The sequence below is a fragment of the Somniosus microcephalus genome, chromosome 15 (assembly GCF_052327205.1).
Source record: "Somniosus microcephalus isolate GS21.2 chromosome 15, FLI_Smic_1.0, whole genome shotgun sequence".
Taxonomy (NCBI): Eukaryota; Metazoa; Chordata; class Chondrichthyes; order Squaliformes; family Somniosidae; genus Somniosus; species Somniosus microcephalus.
This window is the reverse complement of record NC_141001.1, coordinates 17,224,485-17,246,145: the sequence shown is the minus strand read 5'-3', so window position 1 is coordinate 17,246,145 and position 21,661 is coordinate 17,224,485. Positions and strand designations below refer to the sequence as shown.

The window sequence follows — 21,661 nt, the reverse complement described above, 5'->3', positions numbered from 1 at the left end:
TGGCCAGTAGAGTGCCTCACGTGCTCTCCTTTTTGACTTTTCTGAACCCAGGTGCCCTTCATGTATCCTGTTGAGCATTTCTCGTCGCATAGAGGTGGGCACTACTATCCTGTCACACTTAAGCAGTAGTCCATTGACCACAGAGAGCTCAGACTGAATGTGATAATATTGTGTACATGACCCTTTCTTCCAGCCCTCTTGAAGATTTCTCATTACTTTACTCAGGACTGAGTCCTTTGATGTCTCTGTGACTATCACTGATAGTTGTTCCTGTGTGGCGGGCAATGCTGCGTAGACCATATCCACATGAAGAGCCACATCCTCTTCTGATTTATTGTTTTGTGTGGCGTAAGGCGCAGCCCTGGATAATGTGTCTGCAATGAACATTTGTGTCCCTGGCACATATGTTAGCTCAAAATCGTAACGTTGAAGTCTCATCATTAGGCGTTGTATCCGTGGTGACATGTCACACAGATTCTTCTTTGCGATCCCTAGCAGTGGCTTATGGTCCGTTTCTAGGATAACCTTGGGAAGACCATTGATGTAGGTATGAAATTTTTGACACCCAAATGCCAAGCCAAGGCACTCCTTCTCAATTTGCGCGTACCGGCACTCTGTAGCCGTCATGGAGCGTGACGCATACGCCACTGGTCGCCTTTCTCCTTCATCTTCCTGTAGGAGGACAGCCCCTAATCCATTCTTAGAGGCATCTGTGGACACTTTTGTCCTCTTTTTAGGGCAGAAGAACTTCAGTAGGGGTTCACTTGCTAGAATGTGTAGCAGCCCCTTCCATTCTCTCTCATGTTCATGTCCCCATTGGAACACTGTCTCTTGGTGCAGCAGTTTTCTCAGATGAACAGTTTTCACTGCTAGATTTGGAATGAATTTTCCTAGGTAGTTAACCATGCCAAGGGCCCGCTGAACCCCTTTCTTTTCCTTTGGTTTCTCCATGTCATGTATAGCCTTTACCTTTGACTTGTCTGGCTGAATCCCCTCTGTAGAGATCTTGTCTCCGAGGAATGTGATTTCATTGACACTGAACTGACATTTGTCTTTATTTAGTTTGAGTCCATACTGCTGTATTCTCTGAAGTGTTTTCTCCAGTCTGGTGTCGTGCTCCCCCTGAGTGGAGCCCCATACTACCAGATCATCCACATACACCCACACTCCCTCCAGGCCCTCAATGATTTGCTCCATTGCTCTGTGAAAGATTTCTGGGGCGGAGCTAACACCAAAGGGCAGACGTTGGTAGGAGTATCGACCAAATGGGGTGTTAAAAGTGCACAGCTTAGCACTTTCTTCATCAAGTTTCAACTGCCAGAAACCATGCGAGGCGTCCATCTTGGAGAAGACTTTCGCTTCTGTCATTTCGCTGACTATTTCCTCTCTCTTTGGAATTTGGTAGTGCTCTCTTTTGATATTGGCGTTAAGGTCCTTGGGATCCATGCAGACACGCAATTTATCAGTTTTCTTTGAATTGACGCATACCATGGAATTTACCCAGTCAGTCGGTTCCTCAATCTTCTTTATGACAGCTAGTCCCTCCATGTGGTCTAGCTCTTTCCTCAGTTTTTCACGGAGAGCCACTGGAACTCTCCTGGGTGCGTGAATCACAGGTTGTGCATCCTCTCTCAGTTTGATAGAGTATGTAAAGGGCAGTGCTCCGAAACCCTGAAATACATCTGCATATTCGTGTGCTATAGTCTCATGAGTCAGATTTGTACTATCTTGGGGGGCACTCTGCACACAGTTCAGTTCATTGATAGTATAGACTCGTTTTACCAAGCCCAAATCCACACAGGCCTTATCCCCCAACAGTGACTCATGTCCTTCAGGCACTATAACAAAGGTCAAAGGGTGAATATGATTATTTACCTTAACATTCAGCCTACACGTTCTTTTTGTTTCAATGCTTTGTCCATTGTATGCCTTCAAAGACACTGTCTTGTTCAGTATTTTAGGTCGTACTTTGAGATTCCGTGCATCACTCCAACTTATGAGGTTTGCCTTAGCACCTGTATCTAGCTTAAAGGGAACAATGGTGCCATTTACCAGCAAGGGAGCTATCCAAACTTCAGTCTTTGGTCCTACAGAGTGTACTTCATTAGCAGTTTTGCCCTGTTTTGACTCATTTTGCACCATTCCAACAAACAAAGTCTCTGCTCCTGTCTCTTCAATCTCAATAACATGCACTGTCTTTTTACCTTCAGTTTTCTCTTCCCAAAAGCACATCTTGGCAAAGTGATTCCTGCCTTTACATTTTGCACAGTTCTTCCCATAAGCAGGACACTGCCTGGCTACGTGTTTATTACCGCACCGTCTGCATTCGTAAGGCGTCATCGTCTTGAACTCCGTGGGCCCTTTTGTGTACCACATCCACCGGCAGGTTTTTCAGCCCCAGGGCGCTCCCGCCCGCTGCTGTGCTGCTCCCTTCGAAAGTTTTCGTGTGCATGGCTGAGAGTTCACTAGCATGACATATTTTCACTGCTGCATCCAAATTTAGGTCATTGTCTCTAAGCATTCTCTCCCTCACCTTCTTGTCGAGTATTCCAAAAACGACTTGATCGCGTATCATCGATTCCTTCAGGTCCCTAAAGTTGCATGTTTGTGCTTTTATTTTCAAGTCCGTCAAAAAAACATCAAAGGATTCTCCTTGCTTTTGCACGCGGGAGCGAAACACGAATCTCTCATACGTTTCATTCTTTTTTGGAGTGCAGTATTCGTCGAACCGTTCTATCACCTTGTCCAGATCATTTTTATCATCTTTGGCTGCAAACGTAAATGTATTAAACAGCTTGATCGCCTGCAAGCCAGCCACTGTTAGCAACAAAGCTACTTTACGTGTTCCAGAGCTAGTCGAAGCGTCAATCGCTGTGAGGTAGAGAAGAAAGCGTTGCTTGAAGACACGCCAATTTTCATCCACATTTCCTTGTAGTTGCAGGCTAGCCGGAGGTTTTATTCCTTCCATTGTTGTAGTACGTCCTTATCATGAGTTCTATAAATCCTGGTACCATGTAATGTTATCTTAATAACGTAATTACGAGTCTCCCAAGCAGTTGTAGTGGAGTGCCATTTATTCAGTCCTGACTCTGTGCCTCATAGTACAGTACTGCCAGCATGGCCAAGATGGCGTCGGATCCCGCCCCCGGATATGACGTCAGCCATCAACCAGCTGTCAATCAAACCCCACTGTCTTTACGACAGCTACGGTTATCCGTACATAGATGATCTAATAATTCTTCATGAAACACTTCAATACACCCCTAGCAATTAACTTTAATATCCTGTTTATAGGTTTGAATCATGATCTGACCTGAGTCATGCTACATAGGAAAGGGTCTTCTACAGAGGGAAAATTGAACAAGATGACCTCAATGGGCTTTTCTCCATGCCTCTTAGTGCCCTGCTAAAGAATAGCATTAGTGATAATCTGGGACAGGTACCATTTTATCTTATTGACAGCAGTATTGCATGGCAGGAAAGACATACAAGCAGGGGAAGAAACTATGGAACAAATCTGATGATGCATGCCATTCGCTGGGGGAAAGCGAAAAGTCACAACTAAATATAGCTCTAAATTGTCTCCAAAGCATCCTACATGTACAGTAATTTCAGAAAATTCCTAAAAATCTTAAATATTTTACAAATATTGCTGTTCCTCAACAGGTAGTTTTTGAAGTTACAACATACAACTTTCAAAGATCTGACAAATGTACAGACGCCTACCTGAAAATTCATGATGTCTCTGAAGCACCTCCCGTCAGTAGAGGAAAATTCTGTGGAAGAGCACCAGTGCCTGTAATTGAGGGCACTGCCCTTTTGATAGAATTCAGTCATCCCGGGGCACAAAAGCAGCCTGGACTCAAAGTTGACTATAAATGTGTTGTCGGTCCAATCGGAAGAAGAGGTAAGAAAAAACAGCACACAGAAATTAATTCTTCATGGCCTTGTACCCTGAAAATCACCAGCAAAATACCATTAATCTCAAGGTCATGGGGTGGAATGAGAACCTCAACATTAGTTATACTATCTAACTTAAGTAGTCTTCAGTTAAGTAAACAAATACAGATTTATCATTTTCTTTGGCTTTCCAATTGTTGTGTGACATTGGCCTAGAAATTGGGCCGTGTAGCACCCATTTTTCAGGCGCTACGCAGCCTACTTAGGCCCCAAAATGGCAGGCAGGAAGCATGCGCACACCGACTGGAAGTGCACCGCCCTCCATATTGATAGAGGTAGCACTTTCATCAGGAGCACACGCTGGTGGCATTTAAAGTAAAAAATAACGTATGCAGATGAGGATCTGCATTCATACAAGACATGTTTTCCATTTTCGACCATCAATTGCTTCACCTGCCACGTGCTTACCTCACTCAGCACAACGTAACGTTAACTGACAAGAAGGCCCTCATGCCAGCAGTATTTAAAGGGATCATGCAGAACTTAAAAGTTACTTGCTTGTTTAATATTTGTTTAATATTTCTGGTTACTGTTTGACTTCTGGGCATTTTAGAACATAAGAACATAAGAAATAGGAGCAGGAGTAGGCCATTTGGCCCCTCGAGCCTGCTCCGCCATTTAATGACATCATGGCTGATCTGATCTTGGGCTCAGCTCTATTTCCCTGCCCGCTCTCCATAACCCTTCACTCCCTTATTGTTCAAAAATCTGTCTATCTCCACCTTAAATATATTCAATGACCCAGCCGACACAGCTCTCTGGGGCAGAGAATTTCAAAGATTTACGACCCTCTGAGAGAAGAAATTCCTCCTCATCTCAATTTTAAATGGGCGACCCCTTATTCTGAAACTATGCCCCCAGTTCTAGATTCCCCCATGATGGGAAACATCTTCTCTGAATCTATCTTGTCGAGCCCCCTCAGTATCTTATATGTTTCAATAAGATCACCTCTCATTCTTCTAAACTCCAATGAGTATAGGCCCAACCTGCTCAACCATCTATATATATAAATCGGTCGGTGTGTCTGTCTGTCATTCTGTCATTCTGTCTGTCATTCTGTCTGTCATTCTGTCATCGCGTGTGCGTCTGGCGAGCTATGCGCTCGAATGTTACAGGGCGTACCTACGCGCGCGTTACCTCCAAAGAAAGCTTACGCTTCCGAGACGGTTTTAAGCATATTTACGTTTCGGCCGGGCTAAAATCCCGCCCGCGGTATCCCAAAAACCTTCAACGTTCCGCTCATTAGCGATAGAGTGACCTCGAGCTCGACCAATCGTACGCCGGGTTGCTGGCGTGTGCCGCCGGGCCAATCGGTGCGCGTGTGGCCGGGCTTTATCGTTCTGAACTGAGGTGAGTCGCCGCCATCTTGATTCCAAACTTTTCCTTTCTTTTTCCCGCTTTCTGCGTCTTAAAAAAAAACGTTGCTTTTAAAACACATATTGTTTTTTAAAAAAATGATTTACAAAGTAATTAACTTATCTAATCTCATTAATTTTCCTACCTTTCCCCGTTTTTCCAGGTAGGCCTAGAAGCCTCGGCGTCTCCTCCGCACCCACGCCCGAGCTAGGCACCTCCCGGCCCCACTCGAAGGCTGGAGGGCCGAGCCTCAGCCCAGCGCCGCTAGGGTGCGCGCGCAGCAGGAGCTGAGACGCGGCGTATCTCTCTGGCTAGCGTCCAGCGTTACCCTGGCAACCGGGCCCGCCGGATGTCTGGCACAGCCGCAATCGGCGGTCTTCACCTCGGGGGGGGGGGGCCGCGACCCTCGGGGGGGGGGCCGCGACCCTCGGGGGGGGCCGCGTGCGCAGCAGGAGCAGCTGAGACGCGACGTCTCTCTCTCTGCTCGGCCGGGGGGCGGGGCTTGGTCAGCGTCACGGTTACCCTGGCAACCGGGCCCGCCGGCCGAGCCAGAGACGCCGCGTCTCAGCTCCTGCTGCGCGCGCAATCGGCGGTCTTCACCTCGGGGGGGGCCGCGACCCTCGGGGGGGGCACGACCCTCGGGGGGGGGCCGCGACCCTCGTAGGGGGGCCCCCCGCCCTCCCTCCCCTCCCACCCCGCTCCGTTCCCCCCTCCCTTCCCCCCCGCCCTCCCTCCCCCCCCTCCCTTCCCCCCGCACCCTCCCTTCCCCCCCCGCCCTTCCCCCCTCCCTTCCCCCCTCCCTCCCTTACCCGCCCTCCCATCCCCCCTTCCCCGCCCTCCCTTCCCTCCCCCCTCCCCCCTGCCCTCCCCCCCTCCCCCTCCCCGCCCCCTCCCCCACTCCCCTCCCCTCCCTCTCTTCCCCCCAGTCGCTCTCTCTCTTCCCCCCAGTCGCTCTCTCTCTTCCCCCCAGTCGCTCTCTTCCCCCCAGTCGCTCTCTCTCTCTCTTCCAACAACAACATGCCCTCGAAAAAGCCTCGGCACCGCCAGGCACTTCAGCTAGTTCTTCATAAGTCAACCCCTTCATCTCAGGAATCAACCTCGTGAACCTTCTCTGAACTGCCTCCAATGCAAGTATATCCCTCCTTAAATATGGAGACCAAAATTGTACGCAGTACTCCAGGTGTGGTCTCACCAATACCCTGTACAGTTGTAGCAGGACTTCCCTGCTTTTATACTCCAACCCCCTTGCAATAAAGGCCAACATTCCATTTGCCTTCCTGATTACTTGCTGTACCTGCATGCTAACATTTTGTGTTTCATGCACAAGGACCCCCAGGTCCCTCTACTGCAGCATTTTGTAATCTCTCTCCATTTAAATAATAATTTGCTTTTTTCTTTTTCTTACCAAAGTGGATAACCTCACACTTTCCCACATTCTACTCCATCTGCCAAATGTTTGCCCACTCACTTAGCCTGTCTATATCCCTTTGCAGATTCTTTGTGTCCTCTTCACAACTGGCTTTCCCACCTATCCTTGTATCATCAACAAATTTAGCTAAATTACACTCGGTCCTTTCATCCAAATCATTAATATAGATTGTAAATAGTTGAGGTCCCAGCACTGATCCCTGTGGCACCCCACTAGTTACCGTTTGCTAACCAGAAAATTACCCATTTATCCCGACTCTCTATTTTCTGTTAGTTAGTCAATTCTTTATTCATGCTAATATATTACCCCCAACCCCGTGAGCTCTTATCTTATGCAGTAACCTTTTATGTGGCATCTTATCGAATGCCTTCTGGAAATCCAAATACATCACATCCACTGGTTCCCCTTTATCCACCCTGCTCGTTACAACCTCAAAGAACTCCAACAAATGTGTCAAACATGATTTCCCTTTCATAAAACCATGCTGACTCTGCTTGACTGTATTATGATTTTCTAATGTCCTGCTATTGCTTCCTTAATAATGGACTCCAGCACTTTCCCAATGACAGATGTTAGGCTAACTGGTCTATGGTTTCTTGCTTTCTGTCTCTCTCCCTTCTTAAATAGGGGCGTTACATTTGCGGTTTTCCAATCCACTGGGACCTCTCCAGAATCCAGGGAATTTTGGTAGATTGCAACCAATGCATCCACTATCTCTGCAGCCACTTCTTTTAAGACCCTAGGGTGCAGACCATCAGGCCCAGGGGACTTGTCGACCTTTGGTCCCATTATTTTACCAAGTACTTTTTCTTTAGTGATAGTGATTGTTTTAAGTTCCTCCCTCCCTATAGCCCCTTAATTATGTATTTACTGTCTTCTACCATGAAGACTTATACAAAATGTTTGTTAAAATCTCTGCCATTTCCCTGTTTCCCATTATTAATTCCCCAGCCTCATCCACTAAGGGACCAATGTTTACTTTAGCTACTCTCTTCCTTTTTATATACCTGTAAAAGCTCTTACTACCTGTTTTTATATTTCTTGCTAGTTTGCTCTCATAATCCACCTTCTCTCTCTTTATTATTTTCTTAGTCGTCCTTTGCTGGTTTTTAAAAATTTCCCAATCCTCTAGCCTCCTACTAATCTTGGCAACATTGTATGCCTTTGTTTTCAATTTGATACGATCCTTTACTTCTTTAGTTAGCCACAGATGGTGCTCCCTTCTCTTAAAGTCTTTCCTTCTCACTGGAATATATTTTTGTTGAGAGTTATGAAATATCTCCTTAAATGTCTGCCATTGCTTATCAACCGTCTTACCCTTTAATCTATTTTCTCAGTCCACTTTAGCCAACTCTGCCTTCATACCTTTGTAATTGCCTTTATTTAAGATCAGGATACTGGTTTGAGACCCAACTTTCTCATCCTCCAATTGAATTTGAAATTCAACCATGCTATGATCACTCTTTCCTAGAGGATCCTTTACTATGAGATCATTTATTAATCCTGTCTCATTACACAGTACCAGATCTAAGATAGCCTGCTCCCTGGTTGGTTCCACAACGTACTGTTCTAGGAAACCATCCCGGATACAATCTATGAACTCTTCCTCGAGGCTACCTTAGCCAATTTGATTTGTCCAATCAATATGAAGATTATAAAATCGCCCATGATTATTGCTGTACCTTTGTTACAAGCCTCCATTATTTCTTGATTTATACTCTGTCCAACAGTGTAGCTACTGTTAGGGGGCCTATAGATTACGCCCACCAGTGACTTCTTTCCCTTATTGCTTATCTCCACCCAAACTGATTCTACATCTTGCTCTTCTGCTCAATTCCAGCACTCTTCAAAGTTCACTTTGTCTGCACAGAGAGAGGTTTTGCTGATTTTGCACAGCTGTTGTTGTTTGCCCCACAAATTGTCTGGCTACAAACATGGGTTGTCTGGTATGCTGCCTTTGGGTATAGGGTACGATTGGGTACAGCAAGTAAGACACCACAGAGCAGGAGAAGCTGCCAGAATAGGGAGGAGGAGGAGGGCACTTAACATGAGGCCATATCCACAGAGGGTCTGCAGGGAGCACTTCTCCTACCTCAACTTGACTGAAGTGCAATGTATAAGGTGCCTTTACAAAAGAAGCTGTCACCGAGCTTGTTCACCCACTCCAGCCTCAACTGCAGCCTCAAACCAAGACAAGACAGCACTCCCTGTGGCTGTCATGGTCACCATCATCCTCAACTTTTATGCCATGGGCTCCTTTCAGGCTGCAATAGGTGACACCAGCAACATCTAACAGTTTGCAGTGCACCGATATATCAGAGATGTCACTGAATCTTTCTACACCAGAAGAAACACTTACATCTCCTCCCCATTGGCAGAATAAAGCAGAAGAAAGAGCACAAAGTTTCGCCCACATGGCTTCCCCATGGTGTAATGTGCCATTGACCATACATTGTCATGCGTGCTTCCTAAAACGAGCCTAACATCTTTATCAATCAAAAGGAATTCCACTCTCTAGAAAGTACAACTGCTTTGCAACTACAGGCAGCATATCATTCAGTGAAGTGTGGTGTACTGATTCCATGGCTGTGGAAGAGGGAAGTGCTGCGAGTTAATGAGGCTGTAAGTGATGTAGTTATGATAAAAAGGTATTTCAACAGTGCTCTTATATTGAAAACTCTAGTCAAATCAATAAACTTTTGGCATTGATTTTGTGAGCAATGTCCTCCCACTGCCTGCTCCTCAGATGCCTGGAGAGCTTCCTGTCCCCTGGGGGAAAGAGGATTTCCTTGCTCTCCACTTCCTTCACCAAGGCCTCCAGTGCTACATCAGAAAACCTTTGTGCCCACTCTCTCCCAGCTTCAGCCACTTCCATTATAAGTAGTTACAGAAGAGTGTAGCACTTTCTCTTACTACTGTTCGGACCTTGAGAATTACAAATTAGCTTAACAATGACAGACAAGGATGTGATCAATAAAATTGGTCTTTTAATCAGACTATAGTCCAAAATTCAAGTGTACATAGAAGCACCTTTGGCAATAAATTCAAAGAACTCCCAGCAATAAATATGCCTGCAACTTATCAATTCAAAGTATATAAAAATGCCCCTTTAATTATTCAAATGTACATAAAAGTACCCTCTTTAACTTTATCTAAGCCCATGTCCAATTCTCATACATACTCCTTCATTTCTGGGTGATCAGTCAAAGGAAACTGTAAGTTGAAACATGAGCTGGCCAGCTTTCTCACTTCAATCTTCCTCCTGCTTTTTCTTCTCTGTTCTCCTTCTCCTCTCTGAAAACTCCCGCCACTGGGTTATAAGGCCTCATTGATCATAAATTACTCTCTGCCTCCCTTGGATAGTGTGTATGTAATATGTATGTCACTTTAAACCTATGGCCAGGGCAGCACTACTTTGTAGGGCGTAGTGATACCGTAGTACCACTCCTGGCCATAGGGGTATAAATAGTACTGTGGGTACTGATCTCCCCTCAGTTCCCGCCTGTGGGTATGAAGTAAAGACCTAAGTTAAAACCTTCCAAGCTGTCTCTTCCTTTTTGTATCAAGTATATTCGCATACTTTACACTGGCGACTAGGAACGTTCGAACTCACCAGTACAAGGTGCAACAAAGGATCGGTAGCAGTACGGGGAGAGAAGCTTCTTACCAGCCTGCAGAGTCCAGCGTCGACCGAAGGAGGCCGCCCAGTTCCGGAGGAGCGGCAGCAACGGAGCGAGAGAGAGAGGGTTCCAGCGGAGGCTGCGGCAGCTGAGAGAAGAGGCTGAACGGGCGCTCCAGCCACGGGGCAAAAGTCCACCCAGGGCCAGGTAAACTGCAATCCTTCCCGAGGAACGCGAGCTGCAAGGGCCAGAACGGGCAGGCGATCTGGGGAACAAACGGAGCCACGAGGACTAGCAGGCCACGAGAGGGGAAGGTCGTTGTAATAGCGGCGGTGGCAATAACGGGAGCTGCAAGGGCCAAAAATAACGAACCTGGAGAGACGTTGTTGACAGCAGAGGGAGAAAAGGCGGGAAAAGCGCCATCTAGTGGACAAAAGGGGAAACGTTTTTTTCTCTTCAGCAGTTTAAAATGAACAGCGCCATCTAGTGGACAAAGGGGAAAAGTTTTTCTCTTTAAAAAAAATAACAGCGCCATCTAGTGGAAAAAGGCGGGGAAACCTCTTCAGTAGTTTTAAAAATGGCTAAAGAAGCTCGGTTGTCAGAATTTGTTGCCGACATAGAAGATTGGGACGCATATGCAGAAAGGCATGAACTTTATTGCATAGTAAACAAGGTGAAAGATGACGAAAAGGCAGCAACCTTATTAAATTCTATGGGGGCAAAAACATACGGTCTGCTGAGGAATCTTCTTACTCCAGAAAAGCCAGCAGACAAAACGTATGCCCAAATTGTTGATACGTTAAAGGAACATTTAAACCCTAAGCCACCATTTATAGCGGAAAGGTACCGCTTTTACAGACGCGACCAAAGGAATGATGAGTCGCAGGCAGCCTATTTGGCTGAGCTCAGACGGTTGTCCAAACATTGCCAGTTTGGAGCCTTTTTGGCGGAAGCGATCAGAGACAGATTTGTCTGTGGCATGTTAAATGAGAGTACACGAAAACGGTTGCTGGCCAAGAAACAGCTCAGCCTAGATCAGGCGATGGAAATAGCATTGGCACATGAAGCGGCAGCACAGGGTGCTGCTCAAATACGACAAAATACAACCGGCTATGACACCCATGAGGTGACATTTCACAAAGGTAAATGCTACCGTTGTGGCAAAACCACCCACGACCAAAGTAATTGTTGGTTTCGTGATAAAATATGCCGGCAGTGTGGGAAAAAGGGGCATATAGCGAAAGTTTGTCGGTCGGGTACGAAACCCAATAGTGGGGGCAATCCGAGCAGTACCAAGGCAAGGACAAAAATACATAAGATATCTGACAGTAGCTCAGACGAGTCACAGGAAGGCACAAAAGCAGAGCCTAAAGGTCTGGGATGTCTCAAGTTATATGGTGTAGACAAAACGGAGGACCACAGCACAATGTGGGTTAAAATGAAGGTAGCAGGCGTCAAAGTTAATATGGAGCTGGACACGGGTTCAGCCCTATCAGTAATTAATGAACAAGATTATAACAGGCTGTTCAAACGTATTCCCTTAAAGGATACCGAAATCAAATTAAAAACATATACGGGACAAAAAGTTTACCCGAAGGGAAAAATGCAAGTAACAGTTAAATACAACGGCAGAAAAGTGCCAGGACTTTATTTATACGTCCGACCAAACGGTGGACCACCACTTTTGGGTAGGGAATGGATAAGAAAAATCCATTTCGACTGGAAGTCGATACACGAGATAAAAGTAGAGACCACCAAGGATGATACAACCATTACAAACAGGCTGTCGAAAATATTGGCAAAAACGCCAGAGGTGTTCCAACAAGGGCTGGGGACCTTAAAGGACATTAGAGCAAAAATAACTATTGCTCAAGACGCAAACCCCAAGTTTTGTAAGGCCAGACCGGTGCCTTACGCCATTCGGCCAGCGGTGGATGCAGAACTGGATGCCTTAGAGAGTGCAGGTGTCCTTACAAAGATTGAGTGGAGCGAGTGGGCCATGCCCATCGTCCCAGTTATAAAGAAATCTGCAAATAACACGCCGGGGGAACCAAAGAAGGTTCGCATTTGCGGGGATTTTAAGATAACTATTAACCCAGTCCTGCACACGGTACAGTATCCGCTGCCGCGGATAGAGGACATATTCGCATCGTTAGCTGGGGGTAGACACTTTACGAAGATTGACCTTTGTCAAGCTTATTTACAGATGGAGGTGGAGCAGGACTCGAAAAAGCTCCTAACGATTAACACACACAAGGGATTGTACCAGTACAATCGCCTGGTATTTGGTGTGGCGTCCGCCCCAGCCATATGGCAGAGGACCATGGAACAGGTCCTACAGGGCATTCCAGGAACGCAGTGCTACCTGGATGACATCCTGGTGACAGGACAAACGGATAACGACCACCTCGCTAACCTGGAGCGAGTACTTCTGCGGTTGCAACAATACGGACTCAGAGCGAACAAGCAGAAATGTGAGTTTTTCCAGGAACGTATCTCATACTGTGGTCACATTATAGATAAGGAAGGCCTGCATAAGTCCCCAGAAAAGATCGAGGCAGTAGTGAAGGCCCCGCCCCCTGAGAATGTATCTCAGTTACGATCATTCTTAGGCCTTATAAACTATTACCATAAGTTCCTCCCGAACTTATCGTCCATTTTACATCCACTAAATTCATTGCTGCAAAAGGGAGTCTCCTGGAATTGTGACGAAGCGTGTGAGGCTGCTTTTAAAAAGGGTAAACAACTCATTACATCAAAGGAAGTGCTCGCACACTTTGACCCAAAAATGCCAATGAGGTTGGCATGTGACGCCTCCCCATATGGTATAGGGGCAGTGTTGTCACACAAATTTCCCAATGGGACGGAGAGGCCAATAGCATTTGCCTCAAGGTCGTTAACTACAGCCGAAAGAAACTATGCGCAAATCGACAGGGAGGCCCTCAGTCTGGTGTGGGGTGTAAAAAAATTCCACCACTATCTACATGGGCAACGTTTCACACTACTGACGGATCATCAACCGTTGGTGTCCATATTTAATCCAACAAAAGGGGTGCCCCTGATGACGGCCCAAAGGCTACAGAGATGGTCACTGTTCTTAGGAGCACACCAGTACCTTATCGAATATAAGGGTACCAAACAGCATGGCAATGCGGATGGCCTGTCGAGATCGAAGAGATAGTACAGGACCCCGTGGAAATATACCATACGGCGGTTATGGAACACTTGCCCATCACCAGCCAATGTATCGAGCGGGAAACACAGAATGACCCGACACTGGCAAGGGTTTACGAATTGACCGTGAAAGGCTGGCCGGCGCAGGGTGACGCATCATTGCCGGCCTTTTCGGCAAGGAAGGACCAGTTGTCCGTATGCCGGGGCACATTGATGTGCGGAGCCAGGGTGGTGGTCCCTCAAAAATTACAACATAAAGTGTTGCGGGACTTACACGAAGGTCATCTGGGGGGTGTCAAAATGAAAAGCCTCGCCAGAGCCTACGTCTGGTGGCCCGGCATTGACAGGGACATCGAGGAAGTAGCAAAAGCATGCCAAGGGTGCCAGATGGTACAGAACGTACCACCCCAAGCCCCACTACATCCGTGGGAGTGGCCCTCAACGCCGTGGCAAAGGATCCACGTGGACTTCGCTGGGCCCTTCATGGATGCGATGTTCCTTATTGTAGTGGACGCCCACTCAAAATGGCCGGAGGTCATAAAGATGTCATCAACGACAGCCGAAAAGACGGTCGCAGCCTTAAGGACCATTTTTGCCCGAAACGGGGTGCCCGAGCAAGTCTGTTCGGACAATGGGCCACAATTTGTGGCAGAAGAATTTCAAGCATTCCTAAAAAGGAATGGAGTGCGACATTATACGTCCGCACCATATCATCCAGCTACAAATGGGCTGGCAGAGCGATTTGTACAGACCTTTAAAAAGGCCATCAAGGCGATGGGGGAGGAAAGGTTGCCACTACAACACAAGGTGGACAATTTCCTATTCGCGTACCGTAATGCTGCACATACGGTGACCAACCAGGCTCCCGCCGTCATGTTCTTTAATAGAAGGTTAAGGTCTCGCCTCGAATTGCTCAGACCAAACATCCGGAGAGATGTGGAAAACCGAGTATTTCGTAGGGCTCCTGACAGACAGACACGGAGCTTCGTGGTGGGACAGCAAGTGTTGGCCCGTGATTATAGAAATGAAAAGTGGCGGTCTGGTACGATAAAGGCCCGCCAGGGACCTTTGATGTACACAGTGGATACTGGGGACGGCATAATCAGACGACATGCTGATCAACTTGTGGAGTCCAGAAACCCAACTGATTCACTACCTCAAACGTCTCAGCACATTGTTCCAGCGGAATCACGGCCCAGCTCGTCGCTACAGAAGTCTCAGGATTGCGAGGAGTTCAGCACTCCAGTGAGCTCCACGGCACAGGATGTGCCATCAGACACCGACGACTCCAGCGATGAAGTGGTGACGGAAGTACCGCCGCCTACACCGAGACCGACTAGAGAAAGACGTTATCCTAGTCGAGACAGGAGGCCTCCTCAGAGACTGAATCTATAACATGTTTCTTTTTATATATATATAGGTAGACAACTCTGATGTAAATATGTTATGTATGTTGTGTTACCAAATGTTATTAGCCCTAGTTATGGTGCATCTGTTGACTTAATTGCACGGGTACGTTTTAATTAAAAGGGGAGGAATGTTGTGTATGTAATATGTATGTCACTTTAAACCTATGGCCAGGGCAGCACTACTTTGTAGGGCGTAGTGATACTGTAGTACCACTCCTGGCCATAGGGGTATAAATAGTACTGTGGGTACTGATCTCCCCTCAGTTCCCGCCTGTGGGTATGAAGTAAAGACCTAAGTTAAACCCTTCCAAGCTGTCTCTTCCTTTTTGTATCAAGTATATTCGCATACTTTACAGATAGGTCTGTCCATTCCAAACCTTCCCTAATTGGAGTTCCATCTGCATAACACATTCCTGTTCCTGTGAGATGTATGTTCTCCCCTTCTTGTCCAGGTGGCCTCTCAACCAATGAACACACACTGACCACCATTTTGTGTCTTCACAAAGAACACATGCAGATTTCTTACATTTTAAATCCGTCTGTTATCATCTTACAATTTGTTCGCACTTTCGACCTCCACACAGTAGCAGTTTTTTTTTACACTTTTCAGAATCTTACAAGAGTACTTGCAGCCAGTTCAGCCTCCCCTTTAAGAGGTGTGGGCTTCCTTTAAGTAGCTTTCTGGCCTCCCGATATCGGCCGCCCCCCTCCCCACCCCCAAGAGGTGTGTAGCCAAATACTAGCGCGGGTAGCTCTGGTACACTATTTCGAAGATGAGCATGGGAGCTCTCCCTGGTGTCCTGGCCAATATTTATCCCTCAATCAACATCACTAAACAGATTATCTGGTCATTATTGTATTGCTATTGGTGGGAGCTTGCTGTGCGCAAATTGGCTGCCATGTTTCCTACATTACAACAGTGACTACACTTCAAAAAGTACTTCATTGGCTGTAAAGCGCTTTGGAACATCTAGTGGTCATGAAAGACGCTGTATAAATGGAAGTCCTTTTTATTACACAAACTAGAGTTGTATTCCCTGGAATTTAGAAGATTATGGGCTGATTTGATCGAAGTTTGCAAGACAGTAACAACAACTGCTATTTATATAGCATCTTTAACATAGTAAAACGTCCCAAGGCGCTTCACAGGAGTATTATAAGACAGAAGTTTGACACCGAATCACATAAGGATAAATTAGAGCAGGTGACCAAAAGCTTGGTCAAAAAGGTAGGTTTTAAGGAGCGTCTTAAAGGAGGGAAGAGAGGCAGAGAGGTTTAGGGAGGGGATTCCAGAGCTTAGGGCCTAGGCAACAGAAGGCATGACCACCAGTAGTTGAGCGATTATAATCAAGGATGCTCAAGAGCGCAGGACTAGAGGAGCACAGATATCTCAGCGGGGGCGGGTAGCGGTTGTGGGGTTGGAGGAGATTAGAGATAGGGAGGGGCAAGGCCATGGAGGGACTTGAAAACAAGGATGAGAATTTTGAAGCTGAGGTGTTGCTTAACCGGGAGCGAGGGGTGATGGGTGAATGGGGCTTGGTGCGAGTTAGGACATGGGCAGCTGAGTTTTGGATGACCTCAAGTTTACGTAGGGTAGAACGTAGGAGGCCAGCCAGGAGCTCATTGGAATAGCCAAGTCTAGAGGTAACAAAGGCATGAATGAGGGTTTCAGCAGCGGATAAGCTGAGGCGGGGGCGGATACGGGTAATGTTATGGAGGTGGAAATAGGCTGTCTTAATTAATGCTGCGGATATGTGGTCGGAAGCTCATTTCAGGGTCAAATATGACTCCAAGGTTGCATGTGGTTCAGCCTCTGAGAGATGGAGTCAGTGGCTTGGGAACGGAGTTTGTGGCAGGAACCAAAAACAATGGCTTCGGTCTTCCCAATATTTAATTGGAGAACATTTCTGCTCATACAGTACTGGATGTCGGACAATCAGTCTGACAATTCAGAGACCGTGGAGGGGTCGAGAGAAGTAGTGGTGAGGTAGAGCTGGCTGTCGTCAGCGTACATGTGGAAACTGACACTGTGGACTCGATTTTACCAGGCTCGAGGGGGCGGGAATGGAGGCGTGTGAGTTGCAAAAATCGCTAAAAATGGCGGGCGGCTCCGATCCTGCCTCCGAGCAATTCCCCACATTCATGGTTTCATACCCCGTTTCCATCCCGCCTCCAAGAGGTGGGATAGGCCCTTAAGGCCCTTAACTACCAGTTAATTGCCTCTATAATCCCATTTTGAGACGCTTTTCTGAATTGAAGACATTTTCCCCATGCTGCACGTCTCCTCTGGAACACGCCAGTTAATCTTAGTGGCCTCATGAGTGGATGGCTTACTAACAGCTGCAGCTCCACCATTAAAAAGGACTTTTCACCGATGATCATTTGAAGGTGGTAGAACTTTGTTGTCTCAGGTCTGGGGGAACTTTTAGCAGGCCCACTCGTTGTTGAAGTTTGGCGTCTGACACCCATCTCCAGTGTGACCTCCTGGGGAACCCCTCTCCCCACATTGACTGAGCGCTTCCTCAACTGAGGTATATACCAGAAGCATGGGAACTATTTATTTCCTTTCCTCATGGACATCAGATTCGGATGAAGACCAGCCGTGCCAGCAGCAGAACCCTGAACAACAGCAGCACCAACAGCAGGAGGAACAGCAGAAGCGCCAAGCTGCTGCTCACCCACCTGAAGCTGCACAGGCCAGAAGGCGCCAGTGCATGGAATCACGTCGGCGCAGGAGATTCCCCCAAAACAGGGTCTACAGACAGAGGATCAGCTACCTCAACACGACAGAGCAGCAGTGCCAAAGGAGGCTTAGACTTTCGCGAGAGGCAGTTGCTGACACCTGCGCAATGCTGCAGCAAGACCTGGAGCCCAGAGGATCTGGTGGACACACCTTACCAGTGGCCATTAAAGTCACCACCGCACTCAACTTCTTTGTTTCAGGCTCATTCCAGGGATCAACAGCAGACATCAGCGGCGTATCCCAGGCGGCCACACACACTTGCATCTTGCAGATAACCGATGCCCTCTTTGCCATCACACACAATTACATCAACTTCTCCAAGGATCAAGCAAGTGTAACTGCGCGTGCGGTTGGTTTTGCCAATTTGGCAGGCTTTCCAAGGGTGCAGGGCACCCATCACAATCCAGGTAATTTTGTCAACTGCAAGGGCTTCCACTCGCTCAATGTACAGCTGGTGTGTGACCACAATAAGGAAATTTTGCATGTTTGCACCAAGTACCCTGACAGTTGCCATGACTCCTTCATCCTGTGCCAGTCTAGTGTGCCTCCGTTCTTCAGTCCGCCAGACCAACTTTTTGGATGACTACGCGGAGACAAGGGCTATCCCCTGAAGACGTGGCTAATGACGCCGTTGAGGAGCCCTTCCAACAACGCTGAGCAGCGCTACAACACCAGCCACATTTCCACCAGATCCATAATCGAGCAAACCATCGGCTTGCTGAAGATGCGATTCCGATGCCTTGATAGATCAGGTGGAGCCATAGAAACATAGAAGATAGGAGCAGGAGTAGGCAATTCGGCCCCTCGATCCTGCTCTGCCATTCAATGAGATCATGGCTGATCATCCAAACTCAGTACCCTGTCCCTGCCTTCTCCCCGTATCCCTTGATCCCTTTAGCCTTAAGAAATATATCTAACTCCTTCTTGAATATATTTAATGAATTGGCCTCAACTGCCTTCTGTGGTAGAGAATTCCACAGGTTCACCACTCTCTGGGTGAAGAAATTCCTCCTCATCTCTGTCCTAAATGGCTTACCCCTTATCTTTAGACTGTGACCCCTGGTTCTGGACTCCCCCACCATTGGGAACATCCTTCCTGCATCTAGTCTGTCTAGTCCTGTTAAAATTTTATAAGTTTCAATGAGATCCCCTCTCATTCTTCTAAACTCCAGCGAGTATAAGCCCAATCGACCCAATCTCTCCTCATACGTCATTCCTGCCATCCCAGATATCAGTCTGGTGAATCTTTGCTGCACTCCCTCCATGGCAAGAACATCCTTCCTCAGATAAGGCGACCAAAACTGCACACAATACTCAAGGTGTGGTCGCAACAAGGTCCTGTACAACTGCAGCAAGACTTCCTTGTTCCTGTACTCAAACCCTCTCGCTACGAAGGCCAACATACCATTTGCCTTCTTAACCGCCTGCTGCACCTGCATGCTTACCTTCAGCGACTGGTGCACAAGGACACCCAGGTCTCATTGCACTTCCCCTTCTCCCAATCTATTGCTGTTCCGATAATAATCTGCCTTCCTGTTTTTGCCACCAGAGTGGATAACCTCACATTTATCCACATTGTACTGCATCTGCCATGCATCTGCCCAATCACTCAACCTGTCCAAATCATACTGGAGTTTCTCGGCATCCGCCTCACAGCACACACGCCCACCCAGCTTTGTGTCATCTGCAAACTTGGAGATATTACATCTAGTTCCCTTGTCTAGATCATTAATATATATTGTGAATAGCTGGGGTCCTAGGACCAATCCCTGCGGTACCCCACTAGTCACTGCCTGCCACTTGGAAAAAGAGCTGTTTATTCCAACTCTTTGCTTCCTGTCTGCCAACCAGTTCTCTATCCAAGTCAGTACCTTGCCCCCAATCCCATGTGCCTTAACTTTACACGCTAATCTCTTATGCGGGACCTTATCGAAAGCCTTCTGAAAGTCCAAATACACCACATCCACTGGTTCTCCCTTATCTATTCTACCAGTTACATCCTCAAAAAATTCCAGTAGATTAGTCAAGCACCATTTACCTTTTGTAATTCCATGTTGACTTTGTCCGATCCTGTCACTGTTTTCCAAGTGCTCTGTTATTACATCTTTTATAATGGACTCTAGCATTTACCCCACTACCGATGTCAGGCTTACCGATGTAATTCCTCGTTTTCTCTCTACCACCTTTTTTGAACAGTGGGGTAACATTAGTTACCCTCCAATCCATGGGAACTGTTCCAGAGTCTACAGAATTTTGGAAGATGACCAGCAATGCATCTACTATTTCTAGGGCCACTTCCTTAAGTACCCTAGGATGTAGATTATCAGGCCCTGGGGATTTATCGGCCTTCAATCCCATCAATTTCCCTAACACTATTTCCCTACAAATACTGATTTCATTCAGTTCCTCCCTCTCATTAGACCCTATGTTCCCCGCAGTACTCAGCAGCCAGGGTCTCCAGAATCGTCGTGGTCTGTTGTGCACTTCACAACATGGCACAGCATTGTGGCTTGCAGCTGTCTGAGATACAAGTGGCTGATCGCATAACCTCCTCAGATGAGGAGGAGGAGGACACCGACAACGAACAGATTGTGGAGGCGCATCAACCAGTGGCATCAGCAGGCGAGCACATTGCTGCAAGGGATGCACTCATCTTGGCCAGATTTGCTTAGCCTGCAGAGTCAAACACATTTGCATCGCACCTTGTTACCAGAGCATCGACAATGGCCAAGAACCTGTGGATTCCTATCACTCTGACCTCCATACTGACAATTGCAAGTCGCCCTAAGGCCTCAATGTGGAATTCCCATTTGCGAAATGACACAGGCCACAATTTCAGCAGTTTGCCATCAAATTTGTTTAGCATCACAATTCAAGGATGGCTTGTGACAAGTTGTGCTTTATCTTCCTCTTTACGCGTGCTCCTACGTGGTGCTTCCCCTGTGGCTTCAGCAGATGTGGAGGCCCCGTGCTCACTTTCTCACTGCTCCTGTCTCGACACCTTTGGCGGCCATCCTCTGGGGTTGCCAGCCTGTGAGGGCTCGCCAACAGTCTGCTGCTCCTGTGGCTGTGCAGGGGCTGAGACGACCATCTCAGTTGGGTGAGGACTCTGGTGGAGCTCTGACCGAGGGCTTTGCAGTGGCATGGTCGTGTGAGCATTTGGAGAGGAGCCCCCACTTCCTTGTTCTCTGCCACCAACATCCCTCTCATGAGTCAACCCCACTTCAGAGCTAGCAAGTGATTTGACTGCACCTTACTGCACTTCAGCAGGGCCAAGAGGACCCGTTTCTGCACTGGAAGTCCTACTCCAGAGGACTTCCATGAAGGTCTGGTTTCTACGCAGAATAGCTGACCATCGCTCCTCAAGAGATGTCAGTCTATTCTGAACAATCACCATGTTTTTAATACCCTGGCGACTAAGGTGCTCCATGGCCGTAGTCATCCTCTCCTCTACCATAGCCATCTTCTCCTCTACGGTAGCCAGCCTTACCATAGAGGTAGCCATCCTTTCCATGGAGGTTGCCATCCTTTCCGTGGGGATGTGTTCATGCACCAATGCCTCCACAAAGGCTCTGCTCATGTTCGTGATGGACTCCTCCACTCGCTCCACACTCGCAGCGACCCTAGAGACAAAACATACCAGAGACTCCTGCACCTGTTCCTGGAGTTCCAGCACTGCTCTCTTTCTGGATGGACCCGGAGGCACAGGGTCGACATGCAGCTGAGCCGAGCTGGGAGAGTCCTGCGCCCTCCGACGAGGACTTTCCACTGCTGTCGCTGTCTTCACCATCTGCTGATGCACATTTGTGATCTGTGATACACCAGGTGACAACACTACTCTATCTTGCGAAGGTCCCACCGAGATGTGACTGTCTGCACTGGTGCTGGGTGCGCTGAATTCTGTTGACGCTGCGCCCTCAGAGGTTGCTGCTTCCTCTGAGGATTCTCCAGGCTCAGGCTGCTCCTCTGT

General features: G+C 47.5%; 1 protein-coding gene across 4 annotated transcripts in view; it reads left to right on the top strand.

Moving 5' to 3' along the window:
• LOC147106565 (high choriolytic enzyme 1-like) overlaps window positions 1-21,661 on the top strand; it is a 392,254-nt gene that overhangs the window by 323,564 nt on the left and 47,029 nt on the right. For 2 of the 4 annotated variants that reach the window (XM_086007516.1, XM_086007517.1), the window contains exon 13: window positions 3,667-3,907. The exons of the other annotated variants lie outside the window; for them this stretch is intronic. In XM_086007516.1, the coding sequence (XP_085863642.1) occupies window positions 3,667-3,907 (241 nt within the window). The remainder of the gene's footprint in view (window positions 1-3,666; window positions 3,908-21,661) is intronic. 4 annotated transcript variants of the gene reach the window in all.